The 18,845-nt window shown below is 38.4% G+C and overlaps 1 protein-coding gene across 1 annotated transcript in view; it reads left to right on the top strand.

Moving 5' to 3' along the window:
• LOC148123088 (cytochrome P450 3A11-like) overlaps positions 1–18,845 on the top strand; it is a 31,432-nt gene extending 12,587 nt beyond the window's left edge. The window contains exons 4-13 of the mRNA XM_087903269.1: positions 746–845; positions 5,046–5,159; positions 5,249–5,337; positions 5,633–5,781; positions 9,481–9,608; positions 10,522–10,591; positions 12,819–12,979; positions 13,751–13,977; positions 15,404–15,566; positions 18,319–18,845. Coding sequence (XP_087759395.1) covers positions 746–845; positions 5,046–5,159; positions 5,249–5,337; positions 5,633–5,781; positions 9,481–9,608; positions 10,522–10,591; positions 12,819–12,979; positions 13,751–13,977; positions 15,404–15,566; positions 18,319–18,414 — 1,297 coding nt within the window. The 3' untranslated portion in view covers positions 18,415–18,845. The remainder of the gene's footprint in view (positions 1–745; positions 846–5,045; positions 5,160–5,248; positions 5,338–5,632; positions 5,782–9,480; positions 9,609–10,521; positions 10,592–12,818; positions 12,980–13,750; positions 13,978–15,403; positions 15,567–18,318) is intronic.

Below are 18,845 nucleotides of genomic sequence, written 5' to 3' on the forward strand. Positions count from 1 at the left end.
AATGCCTAGTGCTCCCTGTTGTGTGGGATGTTCAAGGGAAAGAAACTCCAGAAATTAATTTTAGGCTCTCTGGCAAGAGGGAGGAACAATTTCTGTGAACTAAACTTCAAATCTCTGTTTAGAAATGTATTTATTGATTCTACACAAAGGTTGTGTTTGGGATACAACAAGTTCCTCATGCCAAAGCCACTTTGATCTATTCTATATGTTCTCTGAAAGAACTAATCACACCCATGCAATTCCAGTCCTTTTTGTACACTGTTTGCAGTAGCTAATAATTCAAGCCCTCCAAGCTTACCTGGATAGTGCTGGATAGCACAAAAGACATGCAATGGATGAAAATCCCATAGAGAAAACAACTGTAAGTCATAGAAAACAATCACTGTTCCTGACTAAGATTTCCTCAAGATCTTGGAGCCTTGAACAAGAAATTAATATATTCTGCCATTATCTTACACACAGTGAGAAACAACTTTTTCATCCTGATGTTTACAATGACTCTACGAGATTCCCACTACAAACTGTTTTATCTTTAAGTGACTCATTGTGTCTTCAATGACATCACCTGTCACTTTACAAAGACTCCATGGATCTGTGGTCACACTCCCTAAGTTGGACTTGGAATTAGTGTGACAGCATGTTGTATAGCCAGAGTGAAGGTCATATAACATTGGGATCAAAGTGAGAATTTGGGGCTCCCACTTTATAACCTAGCTTGAGTTAATCAGTTGGTTTCCTTGCACAGGTTGCTTGATGGTCAAACACCCGTGTTAGCTATCACGGACACAGATATGATCAAGAATGTACTAGTGAAGGACTGCTATTCTGTGTTCACAAACCGACGGGTAGGTAACTTTTTTAATTTCAAAAATTTAAAGACCTGTTTTTGTTATTTTATTTATATGCATATATGTATGTCTGTTGACCGAGTAACCCATAATTCTTGTCTGTGCTAGCCACATGGCTTGATACCTTCTATTAGCGAGACAGTCTCATCCTGCTTCCTCTGTGTCTGGAAGAGGAATGTAGACTGAGGCTTTCCTCTTCCCAGAATTCTCCTCTTCTTTTCTCCCTGCCTATTCTTACTGCCTTGTTGCCCCAAATATACTTCCTGCCTGGCTACTGGCCAATTAGCATTTTATTAAACCAGTACAACTGACAAACCTTTACAGAGAACAAGACCATTGTCCCACAGCATGTGTCTATAAAAGTAAATACCATATATGTGTAGGTTCCTGTGGAGGCCAAAAAAGGGGTTGAGATACCATGGAGTTAGTATTTCAAGCAGTTGGAGGGGCCTGACAGGGGTGCTAAGACCTGGCTCCTCCAGAAGATCAGCAAGCAACCTTAACTGTTGAATCATCACTCAAGACTCCCCCTTTTTAAGAATACAAACCTTTATTTTTACCTATTGAATTTATTTTGTTTGCTTGCCTTGGTTTTTCAGAGACAGTGTATCTCTGTGTAGCTCTGACTATTCTGGAACTCACTCTGTAGGCCAGGCTGTCTTGAACTCATAGAGATCTGCCTGCCTCTGCCTCCGAGTGCTGGGTATAAGCGTATGCACTGCCACCTCTTTGGCTACTTAGTGAATTTAAGAAATGAAATGAATGTCAGCTCACAGTGGTTTCAACAATAATATAAAAGCAGGGTCTGGGTATTCGTTTTACTAATGAGGAAGTATAAATATACTACATTATTATAATCTGCTTGTAGATGGACACTGCTGTCATCTAGATTGTGTTTGCATTTCCTATTTCACAAGTCCTTTCTTTTTTTATTGGAGCTACATGTAACTTTATTTTATGTATGTTTTTGATTTAAGACACTACATTACTATATTACCAATAAGTTGATGTCAAACTTAAAACCCTCAGCACCTGAGACCATACATGAGAATGCTTCTGCAAAACCCATTATATTTTTCTAGTGATCAGTATAAGAATCTTAAACATAGAAAGAACTTGAAAGTTCCTTAGCACTTGGCACATAGAAAGTTTAAGACAATAAAGTAAACAGCAAAATATACACAGATACAGAAAATATCACACTAGAGATATCCCAGAAAGGGCACTGCTTAGAATTGACACAGGTATAACTTGGTTTTGTTTAACCTCGGTCTGCTCTGTGTGATACAAAACACTTGTATTTTGTTTGCACAACTATCCGCAAATGACCCTGAAGATATTGTGAGTATCAATTTGGTTTATAAGTCAGTTTAACAAATGGAGAAATTTTTTTTAAAAAAACTTATCTGGGAATTGTAATTGTCTATTATATTCAAAATAATTAGTTATCAAAAAAAGTAGAACTAAATAGGAAAGAAAATAATACTGCCAAAATCAATTCAATCTATATTTACTACTTTCTTTTTATGGAGAAGTTTATACATGTATATATTGTGTTTTGGGCAAAGTTAGCACACCAAATTCTCCCTTCCAGCTTCGTTTTTATTTCCCCACAATCGCTTTTCTATTTGAACTGTATGTGTGGTCTGTCTTCTGAAAAGTAGTATGATTCCTCTAGAATCTTCTCCTTTTAACTAAAATCAACACTAATTTCAAATTTAAATATTTGTGGAATCAAACTACTTTTCATTTAAATAATACCCAGTTACAATTTTAAACAAATATATTATACCATTTGCTAAGAGACCTTGAATTCTCAATTGAGAGCATATTTTTTTTATTTATGTTTCTCTTTTTGGGGGGAAGCTTGGCTACATTAATTAAATGCATAATGTGGTAGATACTGCTGTATTTATTTGATAAAAACTGTTCCTCTTTCATGAGTTAAATATGTATTTAGGATGGTACATCAAATAATGTTCCCTCAGGCTATGATGCACAATGTAACATATTTTTTGAAAGGCTTATTTAAAAATCACATCACTGTTCATAATTTATTGAATGCTTCCGGCTAGAGAAAACCTTTAGGTATTTGTTTTTTGTTGTTGTTGTTGTTTGTTTTTTGTAGAAATGAATACAGTTGCTCTCAAAAATTCTGAATTAATTCATTTACTACACAGAATGTTTCTGTAATTTTAAGAATAGACATTTTGTTGTGTGCAAATAGTTAGGATTTAACTCTGAAGTTCTGTTTAAACATGTTAAAAATATGTTATTTTTATTTAGACAGATCAATTACATCTAGAAATAGTATTTTTGAATAATTTCACAGGTCCTTTGTGGTACAGTACAGTTTTTCACAGATCTAGATTTGTGAAATGACAAACACGCAAAATAGAGTGTGGCTCCTTTGCATCCTGGGATAGAGTGTGGCTCCTCTGCATCCTGGGATAGAGTGTGGCTCCTCTGCATCCTGGGATAGAGTGTGGCTCCTCTGCATGCTGGGATAGAGTGTGGCTCCTCTGCATGCTGGGATAGAGTGTGGCTCCTCTGCATCCTGGGATAGAGTGTGGCTCCTCTGCATCCTGGGATAGAGTGTGGCTCCTCTGCATGCTGGGATAGAGTGTGGCTCCTCTGCATGCTGGGATAGAGTGTGGCTCCTCTGCATGCTGGGATAGAGTGTGGTTCCTCTGCATCCTGGGATAGAGTGTGGTTCCTCTGCATCCTGGGATAGAGTGTGGCTCCTCTGCATGCTGGGATAGAGTGTGGCTCCTCTGCATCCTGAGGAATGAACTCAGGTTGTCGGGCTTGGCAGCAAGCACATTTACCTACTGAGCCACCTCTCTGGCCCTCATTCAGCCTTTGGTCATGTGGTGAAGTTTGCTGAAGGCCTAGTTTACAACTGCCCTTCATCAAGGGAAGCCAGTTCCATTTCTTCCTGTTGTGATGAGTGCTTTAATATAAGGGCAGTTGAGAAACTCCACATTAGTATAAAATATAAGAGTGGATAATAGAATAGAGTTTCCACCAGGGAAATGGAATTATATTTTCCCTTTTATCACTGAAGAAAAAAATTAAGGAAAAATGATTCCTACAACACTATTCCTAAACAACAACAACAAAAAAAAAACAAATAAACCAGTGTCTAGAGAGATGACATAGTGGCTGGAAGTTCTAAAAGAGGATGGGAGATTGATTGCCTACATCCACACCAGCAGCCAGCAGCTCAAATCACCTGTAACTCCTGCTTTAGGAGATCCAACTCACTCCTCTGTCCTCTGATTACACTGCACACATCATATATTCATACACACACTACATACATACACACATATACATACATACATAATATATACATGTATACATGCAATACTAAAATAAATCTTGACAAAACCCAAATATCATATCCTTTAAGTGTCTCAGGCTAGGGAAATGGCTCTATCAGTAAAGGACCTGAGTGTAGATCCCCAGTATCCACATAAAAGCTGTGCAGAGCAGCATGTGTATGTTATTTCTGAGCTGTATTTGGAAATAGGTGTGTCTGAGGGGCTTGCTAAATGGCTACTCTAGCAAATACATACCCTTCCATATTTACTGAGACACCCTGCCTAAAAAATACAGTAGAGGTATAGAGGAAGATGTCAGACCTCTGTTCTCCAAATGAGAATGCACACCAGCGTTCTACTCTACAAACACACATACACACACACACACAGAGACAAACACATACATGAGCGTGCATATGCACACATGTGCACACACCATATCAATGCATCAATTTTCAAATTGCTTATGTTGTAAATATGGAGCTGAAGAACTTGTCTGATGCAAAGTTAACTTTCTATTTATACCCAAGCCATTTGCCATCTACATAACTCTGGAGAATCTACTATGTCTTGTTCCAATTTTCTCTGCCCCCGCCCACCAGCCCTGGAACAAATTTTCAAACCACAGGGATATTTAAGTTTACAAGAACCCAGGAATAAAAATGTTTAAAATTTCAACAGGAAGCCCACTGCGTACCTAATGTCTTAAAGGTTATGGGGAAATTCTGACCCTTTTTGCATCTAGGATGAGACTTGATCCATAGTAAACAGTCACAAATTAATTGTTATACACCAATATCCACCTAGCACTTTGCAACCATGGAAAGGTCTGAACTTACAGATAATAATATTTATATTTTTTTAACTCTAGAGTTTTGGCCCACTGGGAATAATGAGTAAAGCCCTCACTGAATCTAAGGATGAGGAGTGGAAGAGAATTCGAGCCTTGCTGTCTCCCACCTTCACCAGTGGAAAACTCAAAGAGGTGACTAAAAGGACTGTTAATTTAAATGCTAGTATGACTTGAGTCTCCACACCTAACAAACCATGGATACCCTTGTGTTTTGCACTTAGATGTTCCCCATCATTGAACAGTATGGAGATAGTTTGGTAAAATACTTGAGAAGGGAGGCAGAGAAAGGCAAGCCTCTCACAATGAAAGAGTGAGTAATGGTACATCCACTGTGGTTCGGGGAGAGGAAGGGCAGCAGGGGAAGAAGAGTCATCCTTTTATGTGTCCCACATGTCCAGCTGCTCCTTCTTCCCTTTTAGACACTGGATGACAAAATGTACAATTGAGAAAGAAATGTAACAGTATCAAGGTCTCAAGGTTTGAGGGTGGGTAGGTGGGGAAGGTGCTTGGTCAACTGAGGTGGCTTCACCAGTCTTGCCCAAGAATATAAATTATTTCAGGCCTTTTGCTGAATGTGGTAAATTCCTAGATCTCTATCTCCTCAGAGTGTTAGGGGCCTACAGCATGGATGTCATCACGAGCACCTCATTTGGTGTGAACGTCGATTCCCTCAACAACCCAAAGGATCCTTTTGTGGAAAAGACCAAGAAACTCATAAAGTTAGATTTTTTTGACCCATTGTTAATGTCAGTCGGTATGTATGATGGTTCTTCTGCCTTTTGACCCAGTGCACTGTATGTAGCCATGTTTGAAGTTCAGCCTTTCTCTTCCACACTTACCAAAACTAACAGACCTATTGGTGGATAATTCACCTGCCATGTAATTCACAAGCTTATCGTGTTGTACATCGAGGCACAATCCAATATTTTTAGAATCTTCTTTTAGAGAGGGCCTCACTGTGTAGCTCAACTGGCCTGGAAGTTGCTGTGTAGACAAGGCTGGCCTTGAACTCACAATGATCCCATTACCTCTGTCTCCTGAGTGCTGGGACGATAGGTTTAAGCCACTGCTCCTCTCTTTGTTTTAGAATTCTTTTTTTTTATCCTTTGACAATATCATAAAGGTATACAATCTATCTTGATTATACCCTCCCCTAATTTGCACCCCCACTTCCCTCAGACACCCCAGCACATCTATCTCTCAATTTAATGCCCCATCTCTTTTTGGCCAAACTGTAAGCCCAGCAAATTCTGCCTGCTAGAATGTTGACCAATATTATTGGTGTGGTCTCATACAGGTGATCAGTTCAAGAGTGGGCCATGCCATGTCCAGGATATGGTATTTTACACTTTAAATGGAGACTCTTTGTTGGCTTCCTGGCCACACAGATCCAAGTAATCACACAGAAACCATATTAATTACGTCACTGCTTGACCATCTTATTGGTAGCTCTTAAATTTTAAATTAATCCATTTCTATCATCCTATATATCATCACAAGGCTGAGGCTTACTGGGTAATATTTCAGTGTCTGTCTCCTTTGGCACATACAAGGCGTCTCCCTGGCTCCACCTACCCCCCCTTTATATACGTGTGTGTGTGTGTGTATGTATTTGTGTGTGTGTGTGTGTGTGTGTGTGTGTGTTCAGATATCTCATATGTCTATAGTCTGCCCTGACTTAGGACAAAAGAAGCTTCTTTATTTTTCAATGGTAATAAAACATTCATAGCACACAGACTGCACAAAGTGGAATCTCACATCATCACACCCGCACATCCACTTTCATGATGTTCCTTGTGCCTGGAGCGTTGGGCATATTGATACAGATGTTCCATGTAGGACTCAGCACTCAACAGTCACTTATTCTCAGCACTCTGATCACTCAGGGGTCTGCACTGACTGATGATCTACATGGCCTGATACCAATGTCAACTGCAGAGAACTTTGTTCTAGCCATGCTGCACATTTGGACCATCATCCTCCAAGCAGCCTTGACCTGAGCCTTAACCTAAGCAACCACCAATTCAATTTTTCTATATTTACATATTCTTGTTGTTTTACTTCAATTGGATGATAGACTATATAGTCTCTGTGACAGGTGTCTGTCATTTAGGACACTATTAAGTGATACTAGTATAATTGTCTCCTATGTCTATGAATGAGTAATAGTCTGTATTAGTTTATAGACATTGAAGTTAGTTTTATATGTTTGAATTAATTTTGCTACTATGAGCATTTGTATACAAGGTTATGTTTGAATATTTGTTCTTATGTTTTGGAATATATACAGAATTGTCGTTCCTGCATTACAAAGTAACCCCATTTTTAACGTATTAAACAACTAAACATATGTTTTCCACAGTGGCTACAGCTTTTTATATGTATTCTGTAAATACAGGAGAGTTCCAAGTTCTCCATGTTCCACCCAACACTTGGTTCTCCCATGAGTTTGATCATTGCCATTTAGTGAATATGCTGAAGGCTGGACCTGTGGTTTTGATTAGAATTTCCCCAGCCCTAATGCAATTTAAAAACTGAGCTAGATGTGTTAATGTCTGTTTTTAGACCATCTCTCTTACATAACTGAATTGCTTTAACATTTTTATAAGATTTACTTATTTTTATTTTATGTGTATGGGTGTTTTACCAACACATATGTGTGCCACATGAATGAAGGGCCAGCCCAGGCCATAAAAGGGCATTGAATCTCCTGGAGCTGGAGTTATGCATGGTTAAGAGCTGCTACATGGGTGTTGGGAATCACATCTTGGTCCTCTGCAAGTGCAGCCAGTTCTAACTGTTGAGCAATCTCTACAGGCCCTGTAGTAATTTTTTGGTGTGTGTATGTGCTGGGTGCAGTTAGCAGTGGTGCTTTATTTGGGGTTTCAATGTTTTCTCTGTCAATTACTTTTCCATACACAACTCTTGTGTCTTTTTCCCTACATTCCCTCCTCAACGCCAAGTATCATCCTCTCCTGGTGACTTTTTTGCATTACTCCATATCCACATTTATACCTTTTCACATATTTGCATTTATTCATTATAGGCTAGACTCTGGAACTGAGGGAGATCATGTGATTTTTTTCCTATCTGAGACTGGTTACCTATCTTGGACTTTGTCTTTACAGGGATGCTGGGTATCAAATTCAGATCCTGTGCTTGCACAGCAAGCATCTTCTCAACGAGTCGTCTCTCCTGCCCTGGAGTTAGTTGTTTTAAAATTTTATTTTACAATGTAAAGTCTGATATTTGAGGTTTAAAAAATTAAGGCTATAAGCCTGTGGCTGGACTTTATTTTGACCGCCAGAACACAAATAAAGAAATGAAGACTTACTAATTATGAAAGCTTGGCCTTAGTTTAGGCTTGTTTCCCAGTAGCTCTTATAACTCAAATTAACCCATTTCTATTAATCTACCTTCTACCACGTGGTTAATTACCTCTATTCCATATGTACATATGACTCCCCATCCCAACCCCCTGCCTGCACATCTTGCTGTTGAATTACACCTCTCTTCTTCCCTGAGTGCCTCTCTCTAACCAGAAGTCCTGCCGATCCTCTCCTGACTAGCTATTGGCCATTCAGTTCTGTATTAAGCCAATCAAAAAGTGCCTTAGCACAGACACATCTTCACAGTGCACAAAAAGATTCTCCCACAACATAAACCTCTCTGCACCTTTTCTCTATACAGTCTTGGTTTATCTTCATTTCATACTCTCTCAAGATATTTTGTATTCTTTTGCTACTTGAAGGAGATCACAAGATCTCACACATGCTAGGCAAGTACTCTGCCACAAAACTATATCTCAATAAATTTTCCAGTATCCTGCTGGAGTTCCTTGAACCAATGGTTATTTAATAAGAATGTACTAATTAATTTGCACAAAGTTCTGACTTTCCAAATATCCTTTCTGGTGCTAGTTTATTTTGTATCATGCCAGTTGCGAAACCAAAGTTATCTTGGTGGTTCTTTCTTTACTACGTATCAGCTAATAAGAAATTTATCTACTTATTTATTTCTTTATTAGCTTGAAAAGAAATTTATTGATTTATTTGTCTGTGTGTATGCACATGTTCTTTGGTGTTTACATGGCATGTGTAGATCAGAGGACAACTTAAAGTAGTTGATTCTCTCCTTCCACAGTGCAGGATACAGGGATGAAATTCAGGTTGTTAGTCTTTCTGCAGGCTTTAGCTGTTGAACCATGTCCATGGCCCTGTCTGTATTTTGGATCCACACAAACTATAGAAGCAGAGTTAAATCCAAGAGTCACAGTTGTTTCTTTGACAACTTCTCAATGCAGAAGGAGTGTTATGGTGGTGACTCAGTGTGAGAAAGATCACAGAGAGAATGGTTTGGCTGAGACACTGATGACTTATTCTTTAGATTGTTTCGTGATTTCACATGAAACATGTATGTCCATTAAAGCTTATTATGTTTCTATCCTTTCCAGTACTCTTTCCATTTCTTACACCAATATATGAGATGTTAAATGTCTCCGTGTTCCCAAAGGATTCAATAGCATTCTTCAAAAAATTTGTGGATAGAATGAAGGAAAACCGGCTGAATTCTGGTGAGAAGGTAAAAAGTGGTGGTCTCCTGTGAGGTGCAGAGTTTATAATATTTTGGGCTGTGAACATGTGAGCTGTGTGTTTCACTTCATCTATCACTAAAAGTAGATAGAAAAGATTTTATTTATAGAGAGGAAAAGAATATTTTTATTTCTGGGAAAAAAAAACTTTGGAATTTTGAAAAACCGATTGAGAATAAGCCAAGAATTAACCCTTAGCAAAACAAATAAAATCAAGAATAGCCACTGTAAGGACTGAAATTAAGAAAAAAGTGGCAAGATACAGGAGAAGCACAAAATAACACCAACAAATCTCCAACATAGATGAGGGAGGACCGCTCCAAATCCCACACCTCCATGAGAAACTATTGGCACTTAATGGCTGCATAGAAAAGGTATAGTCACCAATAGGTTTCCCATGCACCAGTGAATGACCCCAGAGACAGGGACATATGGGCAGCACTTGGACTCAGTGGGTTATTAAAAGAAAAGAAGTCGTAAAGTTTGGAAGAAGAAATGTTACAAGGGATCTAAAAAGAATCAAATGGAGGAAATGGTGGGGTGAGTATGACTATATCTCATTGTGTGCATCTATGAAAATCTCTAATAATAGGTAAAAATGATTAAAACAAGGGAAACACTATTTTCATCTCCTACAAAAACATTTTTCAAAAAGTAAATGATATTGTTTAAAATTGTATCTATTGTAATTTATTGTAAAGTGGTTGATAAATCAGCTAGATTTCTTCTGGTTCAACCACAGTTGCTTTTGATCTGAGGACTCAAGCAACACTAAGCACATTTGTGAATTTAAGGGAGCTACAGTTTCAGAAAGGAGGGTAAACTTCTGAACTCCTGATCCACCTTTGACCTCTGACTTCATCATTGACCTTCTATTTTTGCAACTTCTCTTTCTGCTTCCAGCACCGAGTGGATTTTCTTCAGCTGATGATGAATTCTCAAAATAACTCCAAAGATAAAGAGTCTCATAAAGGTAACCAAGGAATTCCTGGTCTACAAACAAGGAAGCTCGCAGGGAGTGGTCACATCACTCAAAAATGTGTAGGAAGGTTGTTAAGCAGGAGAATACCTCTGTCAGGCTTCTGAAAGAAGGATATGGCTATTATCTGTATGGAATTTTCTAGAAGTACATTGGCACAAATTTGTTCCAAACATGAAGGGTAACCATGATGTAAGTCTTCAGTGGTCTCTTAATGTCACCTAGGTCTACACAGGTACTATTTCCGTCTTTCCCAGCACACTGACTGGGAACTTGACCTAGACATCTAAATTTAAACATCCAGTCAGGAGGCATGTACACAAATGGTGCGTATGCTTTCTGGGAACCCCTGCTGTGCATATGTTTTCTACCTTATTCTATAGTGATCATTCACTTCTCTTTGTATATTGAAAATGTTGCATCTGGGGAAAGGCTCTCTGTATAAACACAGTGGTTCTCTTCATTTTTCCATTAACTTAAAAATCACTTTTTTATCTTCTTTGGATGGTATATGCATGTGTGCACGTGTTTACACCCCTATATCTCTGTGGATTCCAGAGGAAGGCACAAAGTATGTTCCTCAATCACTCTCTGCCTTATTTCCTCCAGATGGAGACTCTTATTGAACCTGAAACTAGGCTGGCAGACAGAAGGTCTCTATGATCTACAGAGCTGGGAGCTACAGGACTATGTTACCACACAGGATTTGACATGGGGACTGAGGATTCAAACTCAGGTTCTCAGGCATGTGCAACAAGTGCACATACCTATTGAGCCATAGCTCTAGCCGCCCATCTATGTTTATGTTTTAATTTAAAACCATTCTTACTATCGTGGTTATTAATTCCCAGACTTTATTCTAGATGTGTACATAAGAAGGTAATGTAAAGGGAGTCTTCCATTCTTACCTATTCCCTTATATCTAGTGCATACAATTGCTTATATGTAGCAATATGATCTTCTAGGTCCCAAATTTGCTTTTTAAAGTCATCATGTGTTTTATTTGGAATTCTCTCCAGTTTGTCCACTTTAAACACTTTCATATGATCAACTAACTTCAAATTGGTCCATATGTCCTGCTCATTTTCAGAACTGGTCTCATGTAGTCCAGGCTGGCCTCATATTCATGGTGTTCCTGAGAATGACCTTTTAACTTCTATCCTACCATGCCTAGTTTATACAGTACTGGGGATTGAGACCATGGCTTTATTCACGACAGGCTAGCTCTCCACCTACTGAGTTGCATAACCTCTGAACTTCTGTATCATTTTTGAGTTCTAAAATTGATATTAACTTTAAAAATACCTACTGATGGTGAGTTTATAGTCCAGTTTCAATTGAGAAGAAAGGACTTACACTGATTGAGAAAGAAACTTTACCCAGAGCAGAGTCACAGCACTCATGGCAAAGGGTTTACAACTGCGTGTAACTCTAGCTATATGGACTCCAGGCCATGGTCTGCTCTTCATGGGCCCTTGTACACATGTGAGTACACACACATAAATAGATCATTAAAAATAAAATTAAAATTAAGACTCTTAACCTCCATCAAAGGTGAAGAATTAAATTTAAAATTCTTAACCTCTGGCAAAGGACTGGAGTTCAGTTCCCAGCACCTACCTCTGAAAGCTCACAATGTTCTAAAACTCCATGCCTAGGAAATCAGATGCTGTCTCCTGGACTCCATGGCTACCCCAAACCCACACATGGCACCCATCCCATCCACAGACACAAATACACATACACAAACATATATACATATATATATGCAAAACACCTATACACATAAACTAAAACAATTAAAAACCCATGAAAATGTGTTGTAAGTACCTAGGTCCTGTGTTATGCTTAGTTCAACTTTGCATCTACTGAGAACTCAACAGTACAATGAAGACTCAGTTGAAAGTCAACCAAAAGTCCCAGACAGACGAAAATATACATAAATTAAAAATAAATTTTAAAACAGAATAAGCTATTTGTCTTGAAGCTGCCCACTGATGAGGAGGAGGAACATAGCATAAACCTTGGGACATCATGACTGAAGCAATCTTTTCCTTCTCTGGCTGTCACATGGATGTCAGGATGATAACGGTCCCAGGGTGACGGAGGGACTTCTCCATATTTCTCTCTAGGGAAACAGGAGCCTTGTTTGGTTATTTCCTTATCTCTTCTGTGTTGGTACACCCTGACCTGACTTCCTGAAATATTTTCTTACTTTCAGTTCTGTCTGATGTAGAAATCATGGCCCAGTCAACTATCTTTACTTTCGGGGGCTACGAAACCACCAGCATCACCCTTGCCTTTGCCCTGCATTCACTGGCCACTCACCCTGATATCCAGAAGAAACTTCAGGAGGAAATCGATGTGGCTCTGCCCAATAAGGTGAATGGATAGTGCTTGGAATAGAACGGAAAAAGACACACCTTCTTATCACAAAAAGTGGTGTGTGTGGGTGTGTGTGTGTGCGTGCGTTTGTGTGTATGTGTGCTTGTGATTAGATCATACATAGACCTGTACTCGGTATTTTTCAAAATCACTCTCCAGCATAGTTTTTGACACAGGTATTCTCACCAAATCTGGAGATCATCAAATTGGTTAGGCAGTCAGGCCAATGATCACCAGGCATGCCTTGTCTCTGACCCATCCCCCACCCTGCTGGGATTATAGATGTGAGCTAATATGTCTGGCTTTATAAATGATATGAGTCTGAACTCAGGATTGCATACTAGACAATTCACAAATTAAGATATTTTTAAAGCCCAAGTGATAGTCATTCTAACCATTCTGTAAGAGGCTAGGCAGATAGCTCAATGGTTAAGAGTATTGGTTGCTCTTTCGTAGACCCATCCAGGTCTGATTCCCAGTACCCAAATGGCAACCCTCGACTATATATAATGTCAGTCACAAGGGATATGATACCCTTTCTGACTTCTGTGGACATTGTGCTTATGTGGCGCATATACACATATGTAGGCAAAACAGTTATACTCATAAAATAAAACAATTTAAAAATCCTTTAAAATGTGTTATAAGTGCCTATGACCTTTGCAATGCTCAACTCAATTTTGGAGTTATTGAGAATTCAACAGTACAATGAAGATGGATTGAAAGGTAATCTGAAATCCAAGAACAAACCTTTTTCTTTCTTCCCAGGCACCTCCCAGCTATGATAAAGTGATGGAGATGGAGTACCTCGACATGGTGTTGAGTGAAACCCTCAGATTATACTCAATTGCTAACAGACTTGAAAGAGTCTGTAAACAAGATGTGGAAATGAATGGTGTGTTTATTCCCAAGGGGTCAGTAGTGATGATACCAACTTTTTCTCTTCACCGTGACCCACAGTACTGGCCAGAGCCTGAAGCATTCCGCCCTGAAAGGTACTAGAATCCCAGTAGTGGGAACCCACTATGAACTCTGCTGGGCTGTATATACTATAGTGTCTCTTATGAAAAGATGATCTAATTGTGATTTAGTATCCATTTGCATTCTGTGAAGAGGATGACACAAAAAGGAGAAAAGGGAGAGAGGAAGAGAGATGGGAATTAAAAAACAAGAATTAAAATATGGTGTTTTAATTATTCTTCATCAAGTAACAAATGACCAACTTAAATGTGAGGCAGAAACCCGCTTTCCTTCAGTCTAACTGACACATGCTTTTGAGAGATGGAACCCAGCATTATCTTGAAGTTTAGACACGTATTCTCCCATTTGTTTTAATTCTTTGACAATTGCATTTATGTATAAAGTATTTTGATCATTTTCACCTCCTGTCACTTCTCCCTTGCACACTTGTTGAATTCCTGTTTGTCCCCATCAAGTCTTCCTCCTCTATTCTTGCCTTTCTGTTGTCTTGTAACTCATGAGTTTAGTTGGGGTTGCTGGCATCAGTGTAGGTCTAGGAGTTATTTACTGGAGAATAGACAATTCAGCAAGAGCTGTACCATTAGAAAGAATATCCCCCTTACACCAGTAATCATTTATTGTCAATAGTTCTTCACAGAGGTAATGTTTCATGAACTCCCTCCCCCATACTTGATGGAATGTATCAACATGATCTGGCCTTGTGTAGGCAACCATAGCTTCTAGGAGTTCATGAGTACAGTGGCTGTGTCAGGACCAGGGGATAGTGTTTCACAGCACCCCTTTCATTACCTGACTCTTACCCTATTCTGAGCCTCTTATGAGATGTTATCTGAGCCTTGGAGGGGATGATACAGATATTTCATTAAGTGCTGAGCACTCCACCATCACTCATTCTCAGCATTTTGACCAGTTATGAGTCCCCATGTTAACTGTCTCCCACTGCAATCAGAAGCATCTCTGACCAAGACTAATAGCAGCACTAATTTTTGTGTATAAACAAGAATATTCAGAAGTCAGTTTGATAGCATGTCCACTTAGCGAAACAACTACAGTTCATTCCACCCTAGTGCCTATAACCTCCTTAACCATTGGATTTTCAACAGATTTACAGTATCAGGCATTAATTCCCCCTGTAAATTGGAACTCTGATCCAATCAGACAGTGGTTCATTATCCCTACCACATAGCACTAGTGGGTACATTCGATGCATTTTCTGTTACAGTGTTTGTTTTATCTCGCATATGGTAACCTTTTTAGGGCAAGGGGGACAGAAAGGACTTTTAATGTACAATTCTCAGAGCCAAATACCTGGGAGCAGAAGTTCAATAAACTTTTCCTAAACTACCTCTATGTTACTGGTGAGATGTCTAAAGGCAAATTCATATATGTAGCTCTTATGATTCTATTCTTTGCTAATTTGTCATTACTGTGTGTCTCCAGGTTCAGCAAGGAGAACAAGGGCAACATCAATCCTTATGTATACATGCCCTTTGGGAATGGACCCAGGAACTGCATTGGTATGAGGTTTGCTCTCATGAACATGAAACTTGCTCTCACTAAACTCCTGCAGAATTTTTCTTTCCAGCCTTGCAAGGAAACACAGGTGAGGAAAAAAAAAAACTATCTCTGTAAATAATGTTTTATGGGAGACATTTTTCAGCTGAAAGTTCTGTGTATAAAAATAAATCTGCTTGTTTGAGGTTTGCTAACTCATTTTATGGCCTAATGAGTTATTTGTCTCCAGGGAAGAATTGAGGGGCCTCTGGTGCTGTGTCAGTATAGAGTACAACTGTAGCATTATAAATAGTTAGTGCAGGCCAGTATGACAGGATTATGTATATTCTATTTGAACTTCCAGTCATGTCCACTGAAAATTGATATGCCATGTGCCATAAAGAAGTTCAGTGATCATGACTTCATGTTTGTTGTGCAGTGCACTCTACTTCCAGAACTCACAGAAGCCATCCTCTGACAGTCCTGTCAACTACTGGCTGTGCATTAGAATCACTGAGTAGCTTTACAACTCATATATGTTTCTCAAATTGTAAAGTGCTTACCTGGCATGCACGAAGACCTGGTTCCCATCCCCAGAAATGCATGAAGCAGCTATGATGAAGCATACCTGCAATCCTTATACTCAAAAGGACAAGGCAAGATGATCAGAAATTCTAGTAATCCTTGGCTACATTGTGCATTTGAAGCCAGAAGAAGCATATGACACCACATATAAAAGCAAAACAGAAATTCTTGATTCCTAGATTCATGTCTGAAATCCTAAAATAATTTACCCAGATTGTGGCTTTAAAAGCCCATCTCTGGCTTTCCGTGTGATGACCAAGTTGAGAATCATTATTGCAAAATAGAAATGAATGTTAGGGCTCAAGAAATGGCTCAACAGTTAAGAGTACTAACTGCTCTTACAAAGGACGTGATTTCATTTCCCATCACCCACAAGTTGCCTAACAACCATTTGTAAATTCACTTCCAGGGCCTCTTATGTCCTTCTCTTGCTTCCTTTGAGACTGTACATATGTGGTATACAAACACATGTGCAGGTAAAAAAACACAATAAAAATAAATCTTTACAAAGTTGACAGTTTTGACGAGCTCCAACTTTATGGGACATCTTGATGGTTTGCCTCACTTCTCAGGATCTATGCACCAGAAAACAAACATCTATAATGTTTCCATAAACAATGTATTCTTTTTTCCCTTCATATTCTGCTCTCAAATTCAAGTTCTTGTTAATTCCTCAAATGAATCTTTATCTTGGATTTATTTCCTCATGTGCTTTATATTCTACTTTTGTCTTCTGCAGGTTGTATTTATTAACTGTGCTAATACTTTCTCATTAAAGCCCCCAGTTTAGTTGTGATTTTTCTCTCACTATTGAAGGATATCCCATATCTTTTCTTTCCTTCCACAAACTCCAAATGCTTCTTTGTGGAGAATTCGTGCATTGAAAGCCTTTGGTAAATGTTTTGAAGTAGAGCTTACTATTATAATATTCTTTTATAAAAAAGCATTAAGACTAATTTTAAAATAACAAATAACACTTGTATATAAATTTTATTCACATCTTTTTTAGGCCTTCATGAAAACACATGTATATTACTTAACATTTTCAAAGAATGTGATAGGACATTTAGAGAAAGCATTTGCATTTTCCTGAACAATTTGTTCCTGCTTCATGCAAAGGGGTGGCTAAAATTTATGAGATTTGTGTATTTAAAATGTGGCTTCTCTTTGTCTATTAGTTTTATTGAATGAATAGAGGGATGAAAATAGATGTTCTGTGATTTGTGGTTTAAGGAAGTTATGTAGCTTTGTCAACACATGACCTCAGTTATTTTACTACTTTCTCCCTAAAGCATTTAAATCATAAACATGTACAGAGATTTAGACAGACAAAGCAAGGGTCAAGTTTTGAGAGCCAATGGCACACCTGTCAAAGGGCAGATGCTCTGGCAAGCTCCAGACATCTTAAATTTGACACCTCTCTATCTCCATGACAACTTTGTTCCCTTCCCTTCTCTTGTGAACAAAAGACTATTCCACTTCTCCCCTCTGTCTCTGAATAGAATGGGACTAAGGCACCACTGAAAACACAGGAGGACTCAGAATTCTTCATTTATCCCATCTTTGAAAGCCAAAATAGATGCTAGGAAAGCAAGCAAATATCTATCCTCCTAAAGACTTATCTGAATGGAGACAACTGTACTAGTGACATATGATCTAGGCTGTGAGGACTGTTCGTAGAGTGGAAAAGTATCTATCCTCTCAGGGTTAGCTTACAAATGTCAACAAACCAAAAATAACTTTTCAAGATGAAAAAGCAATATGATATAGTAACTAAGAATCAGGCTCAAATATGTTAAATTGACCAGGCTTAGTGGCACATGCATTTAATACCAGCACTGAGAGAACAGAACTCATCTCTGTGAGCTAAGGCCTGCGTGGTCTACATAATAAGATGCAGGACAGACACAGCTACAGAGTGAAACCCTATCTTAAAAAAATAAAACAAAACAAAAATTAAACTTTAAAAATTAATTTAATTTAAAAATTAAAGCATTTTATAGTAGCATAGAACAGAAATAGCATAAATAAGCATGGCTTCATCTCAAGCCCTGTATTCAGTAGAGTCTCAATAAATGTATTGCCTTATACATATTGGAATCATGCTTTCACCATCTAATGGACACAGCTCAGAGAATAAGGAAGTCCAAGCATATGACTTCAAATGCAGCTTAGATGTACCTGCAAAACATCATTCTGAATGAGTTTTACTTTTTATTATGGGTTGTTGTTGGCTCACTCATTGATTCTCAATATTTTTTCTTTCATGGTTGCAGATTCCATTGAAATTACACAGAAAACCACTTCTTAAACCAGAAAAACCCATTGTTCTAAAGGTTGTACCACGGGATGTGCTCATAACTGGAGCGTGACTTTTCCTCAAGGAGTCTGCAGTGTTCCTCTTCAGGTTCTGTCTAAGAATACTGGAATCTTTAACTTACTTCATGAATAAAACTGACATGAAGATGAGAATTAATCAACTGAACTTGATACATGGTTAAGGATTCAATACATCCACTGAGCTTTCTCATTGTCAAAATAGAGTATCATCCAATGTAAAGGAAATGACTAAGGCAGCTGAGAGAATGAGGAATTCATCTTCTCTGATCCTCAAGAGATCATCTCCATCCAATTCTTGCTGTCTCCATCAATTTTTTGAGCTTTTTGGAGAGTAACCATGTCTCTGGAATTGATCAATAAATTTTTGATGAAAATGTGAATTATTGTAACAACACTAATTGTAAAATTTGAATCATATGTATTGACTCCATATTCTACAATAAAAATGAACTGAAAATATAAA

Source organism: Myodes glareolus, chromosome 2 (assembly GCF_982192425.1).
Source record: "Myodes glareolus chromosome 2, mMyoGla1.1, whole genome shotgun sequence".
Classification (NCBI taxonomy): Eukaryota; Metazoa; Chordata; class Mammalia; order Rodentia; family Cricetidae; genus Myodes; species Myodes glareolus.